Source organism: Lipotes vexillifer, unplaced genomic scaffold, assembly GCF_000442215.2.
Source record: "Lipotes vexillifer unplaced genomic scaffold, Lipotes_vexillifer_v1.1 scaffold1262, whole genome shotgun sequence".
NCBI classification, from domain to species: Eukaryota; Metazoa; Chordata; class Mammalia; order Artiodactyla; family Lipotidae; genus Lipotes; species Lipotes vexillifer.
Genome location: NW_006775022.1, coordinates 89,520 through 104,351, shown reverse-complemented (window position 1 = coordinate 104,351; position 14,832 = coordinate 89,520). Strand labels below are relative to the sequence as shown.

Genomic DNA, 14,832 nt, shown 5'->3' with positions numbered 1-14,832 from the left:
GAGCTAAAGATCTGGGAGGCAGCCGAGTGCTACGGAGAGACCAGACTTCAGAATCTAGCTGTCAGCCCTGTCACTTCCTCTTCTGTGAGCTTCTGCGTCTTCACCTACAAAGTGCACACAATATCCACCTTGCAGGGCTGCTGGGGGCACCTGGTGTGATCATAACTAGAGTATGTCTGGCCCGGGGGGGGGGGTCGCAAACTACAGTCTGAGGGCCACATCCAGCCCACTGCCCACTGGCAGAGCTAAGAATGGTTTCATATTTCTTAATGGTTAAGAAAAATAAAAGGAGAATATTTCATGACACATGACACTATAAAATTCAAATGACAATGTCCACATATAAGTTTTATCAGAACACAACCACACCCACTGGTTCACTTATTATCTACAGCTGCTTTTACCTTTTAAGCCGCAGTGGCAAAGTTGAGTAGCTGTGACAGAGATCATAGGACCCACACAGCTGAATACATTTACTGTCTAGCTCTTCATTTAAAAAGTTTGCCAATTTTTGACCTGGCTCCATGCAAAGCAAAGGTCCTCAGTAACTGTTTCCTTACTCTTCTCGGCTTTCTCTTAGTGCAGGGGTTCTTAACCTGGGGAATTATGCACACCCCCGACACCCCAGCCCAGGGCCTTTTGAGTTGACTTGGCTGGGGAGGAGGGTGCTCCTGGCATCTCATGGTAAAGACCAGGGATGCTGGTAGACATCCTACAATGCACAGAACAGTCCCCTTCCCCTACACACGTAACTGAGAACTACCCACCCCAGTGGCAATAGGGCTGGGGCTGAGGGGCCCTGCCCTAGTGTAAGGAGGAAGGCCAGAATGAATGAAGGGAAAGGAGAGTGGCTGAGATTTACTGAGCACGCCGGGGGCACTATGTCAGACAGCAGGGTAACCATCATCATCTCCTTTACAAATGAGGAAACAGACTCAGCAAGGGCTAGTCACTGGCCCAACCTCACACAGCAAGGCAGAGGCTGTGCAGGAGTCTGAAGCCATTTCTGTATGTTCCAAAGCCTTTTCTCCTTCCACTCTGCCTGCCATCAACTCTTAAAAAACAGTTGAGTTCCCAAAGATATAGGGGTGCCAGCTTTTACCTTGCTAATCCCTCTCCCAGAAGGGTGGGCAGAATCTTGGCTAGGTAGGTTATGTGAGGCCGGAACAAGAGCCTCCTGTGTGGCAGACATAGCCTCATGGGGACCGTCAGGCAAGGGGTAGGGTTGGGAGTCCAATGGGAGTTAAGAGACAGGGGGTGGAGGCAGAGAACAGACCATCCTAAGAGACCGTACAGTCTAGAAATAATGTTCCAACTTCGGAGGCACTGTACTTTTCTTATGAAAAGCCTCACAGGAGGTATTTTAATAACATTATTTCCTAAGAGCAAGCGCTATTGGCTGGCTTGTAAGCTAACGTAAGCTCAGTGTTCCATAAGTCAAAAGGCTAACCGTTGAGCTTACTCAGCCAAGCTCAGGCACCACCGGCTGGCCTGCAGCAACTCCTGCAATGACCAGAATATTCCCTTAGAGAAGAAGAAACTCATTCTCTCTAGGACTCTGGCCACGTAAACCCCTGGAACAGAGAGGCACACGTGGGGAGTTATTCCAGGTAGAACCCTAGCAGCCACAAAAGAGAAAAATGTCACGTTCTTCCAAGCAATAGAAGACCTCCAAAATGATTTTAAAAGAACCTAAACTCGCTACAAGGGGGTCAGCAATGTCTGAAAAGGCCAGGTCATACAAGAGTGGTTTGTACCTCTCTGCAGAAATGGAGAGGCTCTCCAGGCACCCTCTGGCATTTGAATAACATGCAAAGGTTGAGTTTTGTCCCCTCTATCTTCTGTAGCGTGAGGCACCTCCACGCCAGTGAGCAACTCAGCCCCCAGGCACAGAGAAAGGCTCAGAGCCCGTATCTTCACTGGATGCCAAACACTGCACTAAGGGACAAGGAAGGAATAAAGCTGAGGCCACCACCCATGGGGAGGGCACAGGCTGGTGAGAGAAACACAAGTATAAACTAGTGATGACAGCACAGTGCGATCCATGCCAAAGAGCTGAGTCCCAAGTCTCGCAGAGTTAGCGTCTAAAGCCAGCACAGAAGGTGAAACGGTACCCAAGGCAGAGTTGACAGTAATCTTCTAAGTACCTTATGGTTTTGGTGCTTTTCTGTAAGTTCAATGTGGCCATTTCTTCTCTCCTGAACCCCGCTGGGTTGAGCACAGTTGAGTTTGCTTATTTTGGGGTCCCTGCTGTATAATGACATCCACCTGAAAAACCAGACTCGCTCTCAGGGAGTGAGAGACTTGCCCTGTTTCAGGTGGAGGAAGAGAGGAAACAGCAGACACCCGATGTCCCGTCACGCCTCCCCCTGACCCCAGCCGATCCCCCGGCCACATGCTCCTCGGGGAGATCAGAGGATGGATGTGTGAGTTAAGCTGCATGTCCTTAGCTTCTGTTTCTGCCATGTCCGCAGGCTCAATGCGCACGAGTGAAGCGTGTGCACGGTGTGCCTGCACGTCACGGAGATGACTGATTAGGACAAAGGTCCGGGAAGGACAGACGTGGCTGGGGAGGTCAGAATGAGCTGCACAGAGAAGGTGCTGGTTAAGCTGGGGCTTCAGGAATGAGCAGGACACAGGTGGCAGGGACAAACCAAATGCCAGTTCTGCACGGCAGTAAAGAACACGGCATATTTAGGCAACAGGCTGCCACGGAGGCGCACGATGGCTGAGAGGTGGGAGCTAAGCCTCCAGAGTGGGTACCAAGTGAAGGAACCTGAGTCAGATACCGTGAGAAGCTTCTGAAGGATGAGATGTCTCCAAGCCCATGATCTGAGGGGAGCTGGGGGATGACAATCTTATCTTCCAGAGGCTACTACACGAAGTGGGGAACATGGCTGGGGGGCTGTTTCCACATCGGGACACAGTCCATTAAGGCAATTGGGAACTTCCGGCTGGAGGTGCCTAAAATCCATTGGAAGTCAGTGACCCAATCTCAGGTGTCAGAGCAGGGTGGGCGAACTGGATTGTCAGTCAGTGTATGCTGGAGGACGATGGTAAGGTGATCAGATCCACGTCCCACATAGTAGGAGCCTGTGTGTGGGCGGTGGCTGCTTCTGTCACTCACGGGAGCTCCCGCTCCGCCCTGCACATATGGATAGTGAGGCCGCAGGACGGAATGACACGCCCAGCAGGACCCCTGAGTCAGAAACGCACCGAGGAAGAAACTCAGGGGAAACCAACAGTTAAGGGGCAAAGCCGAGAAGAGGAACCAAGGCAAGAATTAAAAACATACGAGAGGGCTTCCCTGGTGGCGCAGTGGTTGAGAGTCCGCCTGCCGATGCAGGGGACACGGGTTCGTGCCCCGGTCCGGGAAGATCCCACATGCCGCGGAGCGGCTGGGCCCGTGAGCCGTGGCCGCTGAGCCTGCGCGTCCGGAGCCTGTGCTCCGCAACGGGAGAGGCCACAACGGTGAGAGGCCCGCGTACCGCAAAAAACAACCAAAAAATCAAACAAACAAAAAAACATACGAGAGCAAAACAAGAGCGAACAGGGTCTCAGGAGCCAAAGGAAGTGAGAGTTTCAAAGGGGAGTGAATCAGCGTCAAGATAAGCAAAATCGGGTTTCCCTGGTGGCGCAGTGGTTGAGAGTCCGCCTGCCGATGCAGGGGACGCGGGTTCGTGCCCCGGTCCGGGAAGATCCCACATGCCGCGGAGCGGCTGGGCCCGTGAGCCATGGCCGCTGAGCCTGCGCGTCCGGAGCCTGTGCTCCACAATGGGAGAGGCCACAACAGTGAGAGGCCTGCGTACTGGCAAAAAAAAAAAAAAAAGTAAAATCAAGAGTGAGAGGCGTGCTCTGGCTTCAGGGGTTGAGAGGCCACCCATGACCTTGGCAAAAGCGGTGGTGATGAAGTGCTGGGAGTGGAAGCTGCTACAGAGGGGCTGCAGAGGACCTGCGGGAGGAGGTGGGGAGGGGGGATGAGACGACCCCTCCGAGAAGAAGGCTGATTGCGGAGGTGTGAAAGGGGGATGGTTATTTGAGGGAAAAACAGGGCTTGGTTTTCTCAGCCGTGAAACAAAGCAAATGGAAATCAATGCAGCAGACTCTACCTCTGCCATTTTAATTAGCAGCTATTTGATCTTTAAGATCCTCAGTATGCTATGGGAAGCTCTGGTTTCATGTTCTAATCCTTTTGCCTTTTTATTTTCCATTTCACATACTATTTCCATCATTTCACTCTCCTGTGAGAAAGCTGGAAAATGGAAATCGCCTGGAGCCTTCAAAGGCTAAGCTCAACTGAGGTCATCTCACAATCAACCCCATCTTGATGTGTCTTCCCTGGACCCAGAGTAAATTCTTTTAGGACATGAAATTGGAGGTTGGTCCCTAAAGAAACTTTAAACTCTCCGTATCACCTTACATTGGGGTGGTAGTTTTTAGTTAATGTATTTTTACACCCATCGTTTCATCTCATTCTTACAATGACCCTAAGAGGGAGGAAAGAGCAGATAAGCTTATACTCATGTTATAGATCAAAACAACGGCAAGCAAACAAACAAAATGCTGGAAGCTCTCCGATGCACACAAGGTCAATGTCTCTCCCCATGCTCTGTTCTTTCAACTACGTGATCGGTGGCAATGATGGCTTGACTCTTGATTTGTACAGGACATAATAATACCCCATTTGGATATATCTCCATCATAGATGAGAGAGAGAGAGAAAAAGAGACTCTGAGTACTTTTGCCTGAATCAAGTTGATGCCTGGGCCTTCCCTCAAACCAATGAAGTCAAACTGTCAAAGACTGGCTGAATGGAAAGAAGGCAGCAAGGAATAAAACTGGGGAGCAGGAAAGCAGCAATGCAAACCTAAAAGCCTGTATTCTAAGGTCCTGCATGCAGGCATAGTTGTGCAGCAAAAATATTAATGAAGTGGGTATGTTCCGCATACTTGAAGATACGCCCCGTTAATGCAGTTTAAAATTAGAGTTACTAGTAGTGTTACTTATATCCCATCTATTTTATAAGATTGTTGTCTCTTGCATTACTCAATATTTAACGAGGCCTCCAACAAAGTAGTGATGACTAAATGCCTTGAGGCCATCAAACATATATATATACCTCTACGTAGAATATTTGTAATAGCGCAACTCTAGATGTGGGGAGAAGGAACAAGGGAAACCGTTTCCCAGATCATAATAGACTAGTAAGAAGGGAGATCCAGAGAATTTTAGACCGTCAACAGGGCCTAATCTGAAAATCAGCACGTTGAGTGGCCTGTCCACAGAATCCTCCTCGATGTAGGAATAAGCCTTCTTAGGCATGATGTGCCTCCCAAAGGTTGGTCAGATTTATAACCAAAATGAGGCACTGTGGGCAAAGTTTGTCCCCCGCCATTTAGTGAACAAAAGATGTTGTGGCCAGAAAGGCATCAGCCACTGCAGCTTCCCCCCAACTGTGCACTCTGAGGGGAATTCAGGATGGAGAAAACAGAATACTGGTCCTAGATATTGAAGATGCACAATAAAGGAAAGATTTCAATAAATTCCCCCCCCCCCAAAAAAATTTTTTTTAAATAAAATAAAATTACAGCATTGACTGTTATCTTGATGATGAAGAAAGACGTACACAAACACGCCATTTGGCAGAACCCTTATTCCCACAACAAACATACACAGCTACCCCGTGAAGAATTACAGCACGCAGGTACACGCACGTTAACAGACATTTACATGCACACTTTTCATGCAAGGTCTTAGTGGTTAACCACCAATTAAGGGACACATGGTAATTACAGAGCCATAAGGCTGACTCCACAGCCACATGCTGAGATGAGCCCCACGGCATTACGACAAGATGCTGTTCCCCAAACCACCCAGGTCGCTGTTCCCTTAAATAATGTCAGTGACCTGGAGTTATTTTAGCCAGTAGGTATGTGCCTACTTCCTGCCTGGTTCTAATCCTGGATGCAGACCCCTAGAGGAGGTGGGATGGCGATCAAACAATGATGGCTTTTCCTAGTTTTGTACAAAGATGGTGCTGGTGGCCCCCAGCCATCAGGTTGTGAGCTTGGCCAGGGCGGATGTGCCAGTTCCCCCTCTGGTATGCCTCCTGATGTCTGCAAGGTGGCTAGCTGGTAGCAAGGATGAAGCTGGAGGTCAGAAACTAGAGCCAACCTGAACTAGTCCATTCCAAAGGCATACTGAGAACCTTCATCAGCTTGTTGCTCTGATGCCCTCCAAGGTGGGCTGCCAGATAAAACACAGGATGGCAGTTAAATCTGGATTGTGATAAACAACAATATCCCAAATATTGCATGGGATAGACTTATGCCAAAAAATATTCATTGTTTACCTAAGTCCAAGTTGAACGGGGCATTCTGTACTCTTATTTGCTAAATCTGGCAACCCAACCACCAGGGAAAAACTCCCATAAAGGCTTCCACCACACAAGTAACTTTAGATTGTTCCATATTTTTATATTATTAATTAGTGCCTATCAGTATTTTAAAGATATACGTTCTTTACAACATAGTATACCTCTCTTTTTCTGAATTTATCGTATCGTTTCTCGTTTTGCAAATTAGTAGCATGATGAAATTTTCTTTAGTGTCTTAAGTTTTTCTTCTAGGAAACAGTATCAATGTCACCGTGATTGACTTATACTTTGTATATTCCATCTGCAACAGTCTCCATGAAGCAGAAATACTGAAAAAGTTTAGATTTGGCATTTGGATCCTTTAACCCAACCTTTCTGAATGCTCACTTTCAGCTGAAAGCCTCTTTAGAAAATAAAATAATGATGTAAATCATATTATCATTATGGACACAAAGGTGGCCCACTGCAGCCCTTCCAGAACACTACAGAACATTTTCACAATCTCAACTGCTCTTTTAAAAAAATCTGTTTTCTATTATAAAAAATACTCTAAAAATAGTTCCACATAACACAAGGACAAAGCCATCTGTATGATCTCTCCAAAGAGCTCATATTTCTATAGATTTTATCCCTTTCCAACTGTTCCAACAATTCTGAAATTTAAGAAACTCACTTATATTTGTCAGACAAAACTCATCAAAATATGAAATTTAATCACTAATATTTCAATTATTTTATATTATTCTTTTACATCGTAGAAGACTCAAATCAAACATGTGTCAAAGTAAACAAAGCATAAAACTGCATTAAAACTCATTACAGAGACTTCCCTGGTGGCACAGTGGTTAAGAATCTGTCTGCCAATGCAGGGGACACGGGCTCAAGCCCTGGTCTGGGAAGATCCCACATGCCGTGGAGCAACTAAGCCCGTGCACCACAACTACTGAGCCTGTGCTCCAGAGCCCATGAGCCACAACTACTGAGCCCAGGTGCCACAACTACTGAAGCCCACAGCGGCTAGAGCTCGTGCTCCATAACAAGAGAAGCTACCACAATGAGAAGCCCGTGCACTGCAACAAAGAGTAGCCCCCGCTCACGGCAACTAGAGAAAGCCCACGCACAGCAAGGAAGACCCAACACAGCCAAAAATAAATAAATAAATAAATAAATTTAAAAAAAAAAACTCATTACAAACTTTTTTTTAAAAGTTGCATTAAGGGGCTTCCCTGGTGGCGCAGTGGTTGAGAATCTGCCTGCCAATGCAGGGGACACGGGTTCGAGCCCTGGTCCGGGAAGATCCCACATGCCGCGGAGCAACTAGGCCTGTGAGCCACAACTACTGAGCCTGCGCGTCTGGAGCTTGTGCTCCGCAACAAGAGAGGCCGCGACAGTGAGAGGCCCGCGCACCGCGATGAAGAGTGGCCCTCGCTCGCCGCAACTAGAGAAAGCCCTCGCGCAGAAACAAAGAACCAACACAGCCAAAAATAAATAAATAAATAAATAAAATTAAAAAAAAAAACAAGTTGCATTAAAATGTTTCTACCAGTAATCGATCAATAAAACTGAAATGTTAACGAAATAGATATGAATATAGAAAAATACCCAGCACTCAAGTAAAATGAGCTGAAAGTTATATATCTGGAAATGTTATCTCTGGTGAGTGCTTGAAAAAATAAGTTTCCACAGACACAAACAGTGTTGAGAGACTCATCAGAACTGTCACATCAAAACCAGTTTGTATTTTATCTTCTTAATAATGAAGATTTCACTTTATAAGGAAGGATAAAGTCGGAATTAAAATAGATAAAGACAAAACTTGAATAAGAGAATATGAATGCAGTTAATGTGATTTTTAAGCTTCAGTCACTGAGAAGTCAAGAAGAAAAACAAAACCAAAAAAACTGACCTTTGTGTCCGCGTTTGTCACTGGGTTCCACGGGTCTCCATTCAAAAGAGAGGCACTGACCACTTCGTAAGCTCCTCTCCCGTCCCTCGTGCCGGCCTGTTGCATGGAAGGTACAAATCTGCTTCCCAAGTTCACCCCTACAACACAAAGCAAAATCCCCATGCTTATTCCAGTCCGGAAGAGTTTAGCATCAGAAATATGGCATCAATGACTCAATGAAAATATTTGGAAGTTGAATAAGGCCAGGGAAACACCATAATCTATTAAATGATAGTCAAGTGTTAAAACTGATTAATTCTCTGTCAATCGAACACAAAAAATTTTGTAACAAAGAAAACAAGAGCTAATTTTTTCCTTCAAGCCCTGTGGCATGTGCTGGGTGATTAGCATCGTCAAAGTATATAATTCTGTCCTTCAACGAGCAACAAAAACCCACGAGCCGTGACTTTTTAAATGATGAATTAATGCTTTGCTTCAGATCAGCTCTATTTAAAGTCTCAGGGCTTTAGCTATATTAAGACTAAATCCATTTACTTAAGTTCCAGCGAATCAGTTAAACACAGTGCCAACTCTGCTCTCTGTACTTACGGAGGCTAATTTTATGTGCTTATGGGAGTCATTCTATAGACAAAATTAATTTGTCAAGTTCAGACTGACTAGACTGGTTCACGGAAAAAAAAAATCAAGTCGTTCTATCAACTATTATGTGATCTTGTTTCCTGGGGTACTGTCAAACCAGCTAATATACTGACCCAGGTTCAGTGTAGCCCCATTTCCATAAACAATCCTAATGGAAAGTGTAACATTTTTCTCTTCTGGAGAGTGTACTGCTTTCTTAACAAATACAGTAATGTCTCCGGGCTAGCTCCCCTATGAGGTCACCCTCCTGCTATTCGGTGCGACCACAGTCTATCCCTCAAGGTAAAGGACAGGAGCTGATTCCTCACATGTTATTCCCATTTCTTCAACCAGGACTCATAATTTTCAGACCTGAGTCATAATACCACAGTTTCAAGTTACTAAAGAGTTCGCATTTATTGGGCACAAATGGTATTGAAATTTTAATCCTAGACATTTTACAGGTCCCCAAATACTTTTAAATCCACACCATTTTATCATCCTCAGTGTGGAAGTCTGCAGTTATATTCAGGTTACAAAAGGATTACTACTTGAGTATTAACTGTCTGACACAGCCTCTCTGGAAAATTCTCAAGCTGGTCAAGAAGCATTTAAAACTCCCAGTTGTTGAGTGCCAAGGGACCAAGGATGAACCGTAAGTTGGGACTATGGCCAATGGCAGAGGGGATGAGCTGGGGCCGTCGGCCACATGGGGCACTAGAGGGAGAGAGAGGACCATGGGCCCGGGGAGCAAGGAGAGCAGGGCTTGTGGTCTCAGGGCTGGGATGAGCTGAGTTTTCAGGGATGAACCTGTGTTGGAGAGATGAGGGTTCCAGCCGTGCAAGCGGAGGGGGCTGGCTCCAGGTGGTGACATCTGTGGACATCAGTGGAGGGCAGGATGGAGGAAAGAATGGCTGTCTGCGTGGAATTCATCAGAAGTCTTTCCTGGCTGCAGAGGGGGCAGTCACTGATGGCACAGAGATCTTGAATAAATGAACTTCATCCGGTGGCTTGAGTTCATGCCCTTCAATGTGCTCCAAGATGGTGCAGAGTCGTTACAAGCATGTGTTTTGGAGTAAGACACACCCCAGCATCACTACCAACCCGACCATGTACTAGCCATCGGTCCTGATCCAGTCGTTGGCCCACTTATCTGTTCGTTCACTCATTCACTCACTCACTCATTCACCAACTATCTATTAAGTGCTCGCCTTGTGATGGGCCCTCTAGACCTGATGTCTTCCATTCAAAAAGCCCATTCTTCCTGCTTCAGCCCAGGACACCCTCATGTCACCTGGAGCCAGCCCCCTCTGCCTACACTGTGGAGACCCTCATCTCTTAAATACAGCTTCGTCCCAGCACACTTGGTTCTCTCCATCCTGTGTATCTAAGAGAGGGACACACATCAAGCTGCCCTCATGACCTGTATTATTATATTGGGAGAGAGACAGCTGAATGAATAAGACCATTTCAGAGAGTAACCAGGACCCTGAAACAACAGGGCTACAGGGACACCCCATGCTGTCCTTGTAACTCTTCTGTAAATCTAAAATGATTTCAAAATAAAATTTAATGAGAAAAACAAGGTGGTGGTAGAGTGGGGGGAGGGGCTACTTCTGATGCACAGGGAGGAAAGGCCTTTATTTGTTTGGATGGGAAGCATGGAAATGAGACGTGAAGATGAGAACCTTCCAGCCCCATCCAGAGCCACGGAAAGAACGTGTCAGCAGATGGTCAGCAAGCGCGTTCCTTTTCCATAAAACGAGGCAAAGGGCGGGGAGGCCCGAGGTAGATCACACACAGGAAGCGCGAAGAACACCAACTGGTTTTATCGGCATCGCTCTCTAAGCTTTGCCAAGCCCCGGGTCTCTTGCTCAGGACCCTCAGTGGGATTCCCATGTTGGAATTTACTGAAACAATGTGAGTTCTGATCCAGTTACACAGCTCCTGCAGAGCAGGACTAAGTGCAATTAACTGAACTTATCTTGAAAGAGTGCTCGTGTGTTGTTTGAATTGGATTAAGAAGGCTTTGAAATACCCACAATTATGGGGTGAAAACGGCAGATCCGTCTGAACTTTCCCCTTAGCCAGTGAAAACCATGCCACGTGCCAAGAGTTACCCTGGCTGACATGTTAATCTTCTGAAAAGTCAGGTAAAACTGTTCAGAAAGTGATTGCAAACATTTTCAAATTTCCTCTACATAAACAAACCAATTTGATTATAAGCTACTCCTGGAAGTTCTGTTAGCCTAAGTTTCCAATGCAGGTAGGTTGTTAAATTGAGTACTTAATCGCAAATCCAATTGCCCAAGGCTTGTTAAACCTAAAACCGGAGTCCTGGATCACCCACCACCCAGCCGCAGAAGACGCGACGGTTTTCAGGGTTATTCCGGCCGCAACGCTCAAAGGCATAGAAGATTATCACCCAGGCCTCAGACACCTAGAGAAAATGTCTTTACATTTAATAGGACTCATTCAGAAGCTGCCTGTCTTAGCAGAAAGAGATGGTGCCATGAAAATCCAGGTCTCTTGGTTGCATCACTAGCTTGCCTCTGCCAGTGGGGGAACCAGGAGAGGCAGCAAGGCCACATCCTTGACTTGGGGGAAGCTGGGCAGGGCACCTTCATGGGGTTTCCTATTCGATAATCAAACTGAGTCTGCATGAACCAAATATAAAGAACATTCTTAGTCCCCTGGACCTTTATCCTCCAAGATTCCTAGGAGCAGAGAAAGACACTTACTCTCCTAAAGGCAAAATGTTCCAACCACTGAACATTTCCCTTTTCACCTACATATTCCAACGTCTTAATCAAAAGAAGTCCTTCGGGGCTGATTTTTTTTCCCCCTCCACGAGGCTTTATTTTATAAATATCCCAAGGAGAACTGAGAGGCAGACTCTGCCAGCACTTGGGGAATGTTGTGCAACCTTTTAAAGAAATTGAATAACTATACTATTTGCTGAGTACAGTATTTATGATCTATCTACATGGATAATGAAGCCATCTCTCAGCTTTTTAAATGGTTGCACAATATCCCCCCAGCAGTATATGGAGTCAGAAGATGGTTTCTTATGAGCTTTGCTTATGTATTTATACACTGGTATTTCTTTTAGATGATGCAAATAAAAATTTTATTTGTGCTGCATGGATAGACAGAATAAATTATACACAGCTGTGAGATATCAGAATGCATTTTATGGAGTGATCTTGTTGACAAACCATAAAAGCAGGCCACACATTCAAGCCCTAGAAACCCAGGGGAAAAAATATGACCTTAGAAAATATACAGTTTGCACACATTTTGTTTTTCCAAATATTTGGGCATCAACAAAACTCAGTTGACTAAATAAAAAATGTGAACGTGAATAGCTTATCTGGAGGAGGAACTTCCAGCTTTCTGTCTGTTGAGTAGCCAGATACATGACTTGCCCTTTTGATAAAATGGCCAGTTTGCTTCAGTCTCGTGGTGGAAAAAAAGCATGTTAGAATATTTGGGCTCCTACCACAATTATCGTCTGTGACAATCAGCTCTGCTTTCCCATGAGGTATGTGTGTGCCTTCTTTGCTTGTCTGAGTTTGTCATCTTCAGACCTGATTATGGCTGGTGAAAAGGGAAGTTATAGACCCAGGTCCTTAGGTAAGAATCTTTGCAGCCATGGCTTTTAAGGTCTTGGAAAAGCCAGCAATGAAGACACCCCCAAAAGTGACTTCAGATCTCCCCTCCGTGTGAATCACCCAGAGCCTAGCTGCCCATGGAAGTCTTGCCTCATTTCTGCTCTGGCCAAGCCCCCTTGGCCTAGCTTACTAAGGGAGGTCCAGACCACCCTAATGCCCACCTAAGGGCTTCAGCTCACCAGAGGTGAAGATTGACACGGAGTTCTGAGATCATGAACAATGAACACCTTGAAGCCACAAGACTTGGCTCTGGTCTTGACTCCTCTTTGATTTATTGCCCCCAGTCAAAGTATGCATCTGAGGTTCTGCCCTTTACAAAATGGGGACCACGTTCTCCCCCCCCACTAATTCTCACAGGGTCAAGGAAGCTCAAATAAGTCAGTGTAGTCAAAGGGCTTTTGAAAAGCTTAACGCATAAGATCAGACTAGGATGTCAGAATCCAAGTTTCCAGACTCCTAGACAGTGGTTCTCCAAGCAAACCATGCTAATAGTGTGAAGATGACAACTTCATATCCATCATTAGAAAATGTGGACATTTAGGTACTTGGTGGGTATCCATTCAAGCTGCCCAATGGGCCACTGGGGTAACAACCTCTGATAAGATTACTAGTCAAGATAAAACTTAAAACATCATGCCTGGAATTCTGGCTTTAAAGGGAAATCACTATCAATCCCTACATGAACCTAAGAGAGGAGAATTAATCTGAGGTACCAAAAGCAGGATTAAGATAAATATTCCTGGGCTTCCCTGGTAGCACAGTGGTTAAGAATCCACCTGCCAATGCAGGGGACATGGGTTTGTGCCCTGGTTTGGAAAGACCCCACGTGCCGTGGAGCAACTAAGCCCATGCGCCACAACTACTGAGCCTGCAATCTAGAGCCCACACCCCGCCAGTTTTTCAGATCGTCAATATTTCTAGATATTCAGTAATTGCTGAATAAATTTTCACCCCCACCCCCAAATCCTTGTCCTCTCTCTGCCCCTCTTACAGGCCCTGGGGATAGGCCCTTCTCCATTACCAAGTCATGCCACAACTACTGAAGCCTGTGCGCCTAGAGCCCATGTTCCGCAACAAGAAAAGCCACTGCAATGAGAAGCCCACGCACTGCAATGAAGAGTAGCCCCCGCTCACCGCAACTACAGAAAAGCCCGTGCGCAGCAACAAAGACCCAATGCAGCCAAAAATAAATAAATAAATAAATTAATTAATTAATTTTTTTAAAAAGATAAATATTCCTTAGAAAATCTAGCTGGGGGGAAAAATTGAGGCAACCATTATGAACTGCAAAAGAATCTGGGGACAAGGCCCTGGAAATGCATAAAGCATTTTTATTAGCTCCAAATATCTGAGAGCTAAAGAAAATCTTATAAAATTGACTGAGCAGCATCTTGGTTCAGAGGAATATGGTGGCAACATTCCCATAAAGACAAATATATCTCCTTGGTTCAGATTCCTATCAATAGTCTTATCCAAATAACAACGTCAATCTCTCATCTCATCTGCAGACTCCACGACTGATAATCAGGGATGTGATTTTTATTTTTAATTTTTTTAATTTTAATTTTTTTCCTTAATTTTGGCTGCGTTGGGTCTTCGTTGCTGTGCATAAGTTTTCTCTAGTTGTGGCGAGAGGTGGCTACGCTTCATTGCGGCACACGGGCTTCTCATTGCAGTGGCTTCTCTTGTGGAGTGTGGGCTCTAGGCACGCGGGCTTCAGTAGCTGTGGCACGTGGGCTCAGTAGTTGTGGCTCATGGGCTCTAGAGTGCAGGCTCAGCAGTTGTGGCACACGGGCTTAGGTGCTCCATGGCATGTGAGATCTTCCCAGACCAGAGCTCGAACCCGTGTCCCCTGCAGTGGCAGGTGGATTCTTAACCACTGTGCCACCAGGGAAGCCCGGGGGATGTGATTTTTAAATGGTATAGCTCGAGGATGTGCAAAAAGAACCATAGCAAAAGTTAATCTAAAAAAGAGTAATTTTACAGTGGGAAAACCTGAAAAACACTACGTCACCCAGATGATAAAGGTCAACAACCGTAGTCCTGTTGTTGGGAAGTACTCATAGGATATGATGAAAATGATGCTTTACCTCTGTGATCTTAATCCCTAAAAACCATAACTCCAATCTAACCTTGAGACAAATGCCAATACAGTGCATCCTACGATAGATTTGACCAGCACACCTCAAAACTATCAATTGTCATCGAAATTGTCACAGCCAAGAGGAGCCTAAGGAGACATAATGACTAAACGTATT

At 45.7% G+C, this 14,832-nt stretch overlaps 1 protein-coding gene across 1 annotated transcript in view; it reads right to left on the bottom strand.

Annotated features, from left to right (window-relative positions):
• ADAM12 (ADAM metallopeptidase domain 12) overlaps nt 1–14,832 on the bottom strand; it is a 396,124-nt gene that overhangs the window by 328,130 nt on the left and 53,162 nt on the right. Inside the window, exon 2 of the mRNA XM_007449628.1 lies at nt 8,283–8,419. Coding sequence (XP_007449690.1) covers nt 8,283–8,419 — 137 coding nt within the window. The remainder of the gene's footprint in view (nt 1–8,282; nt 8,420–14,832) is intronic.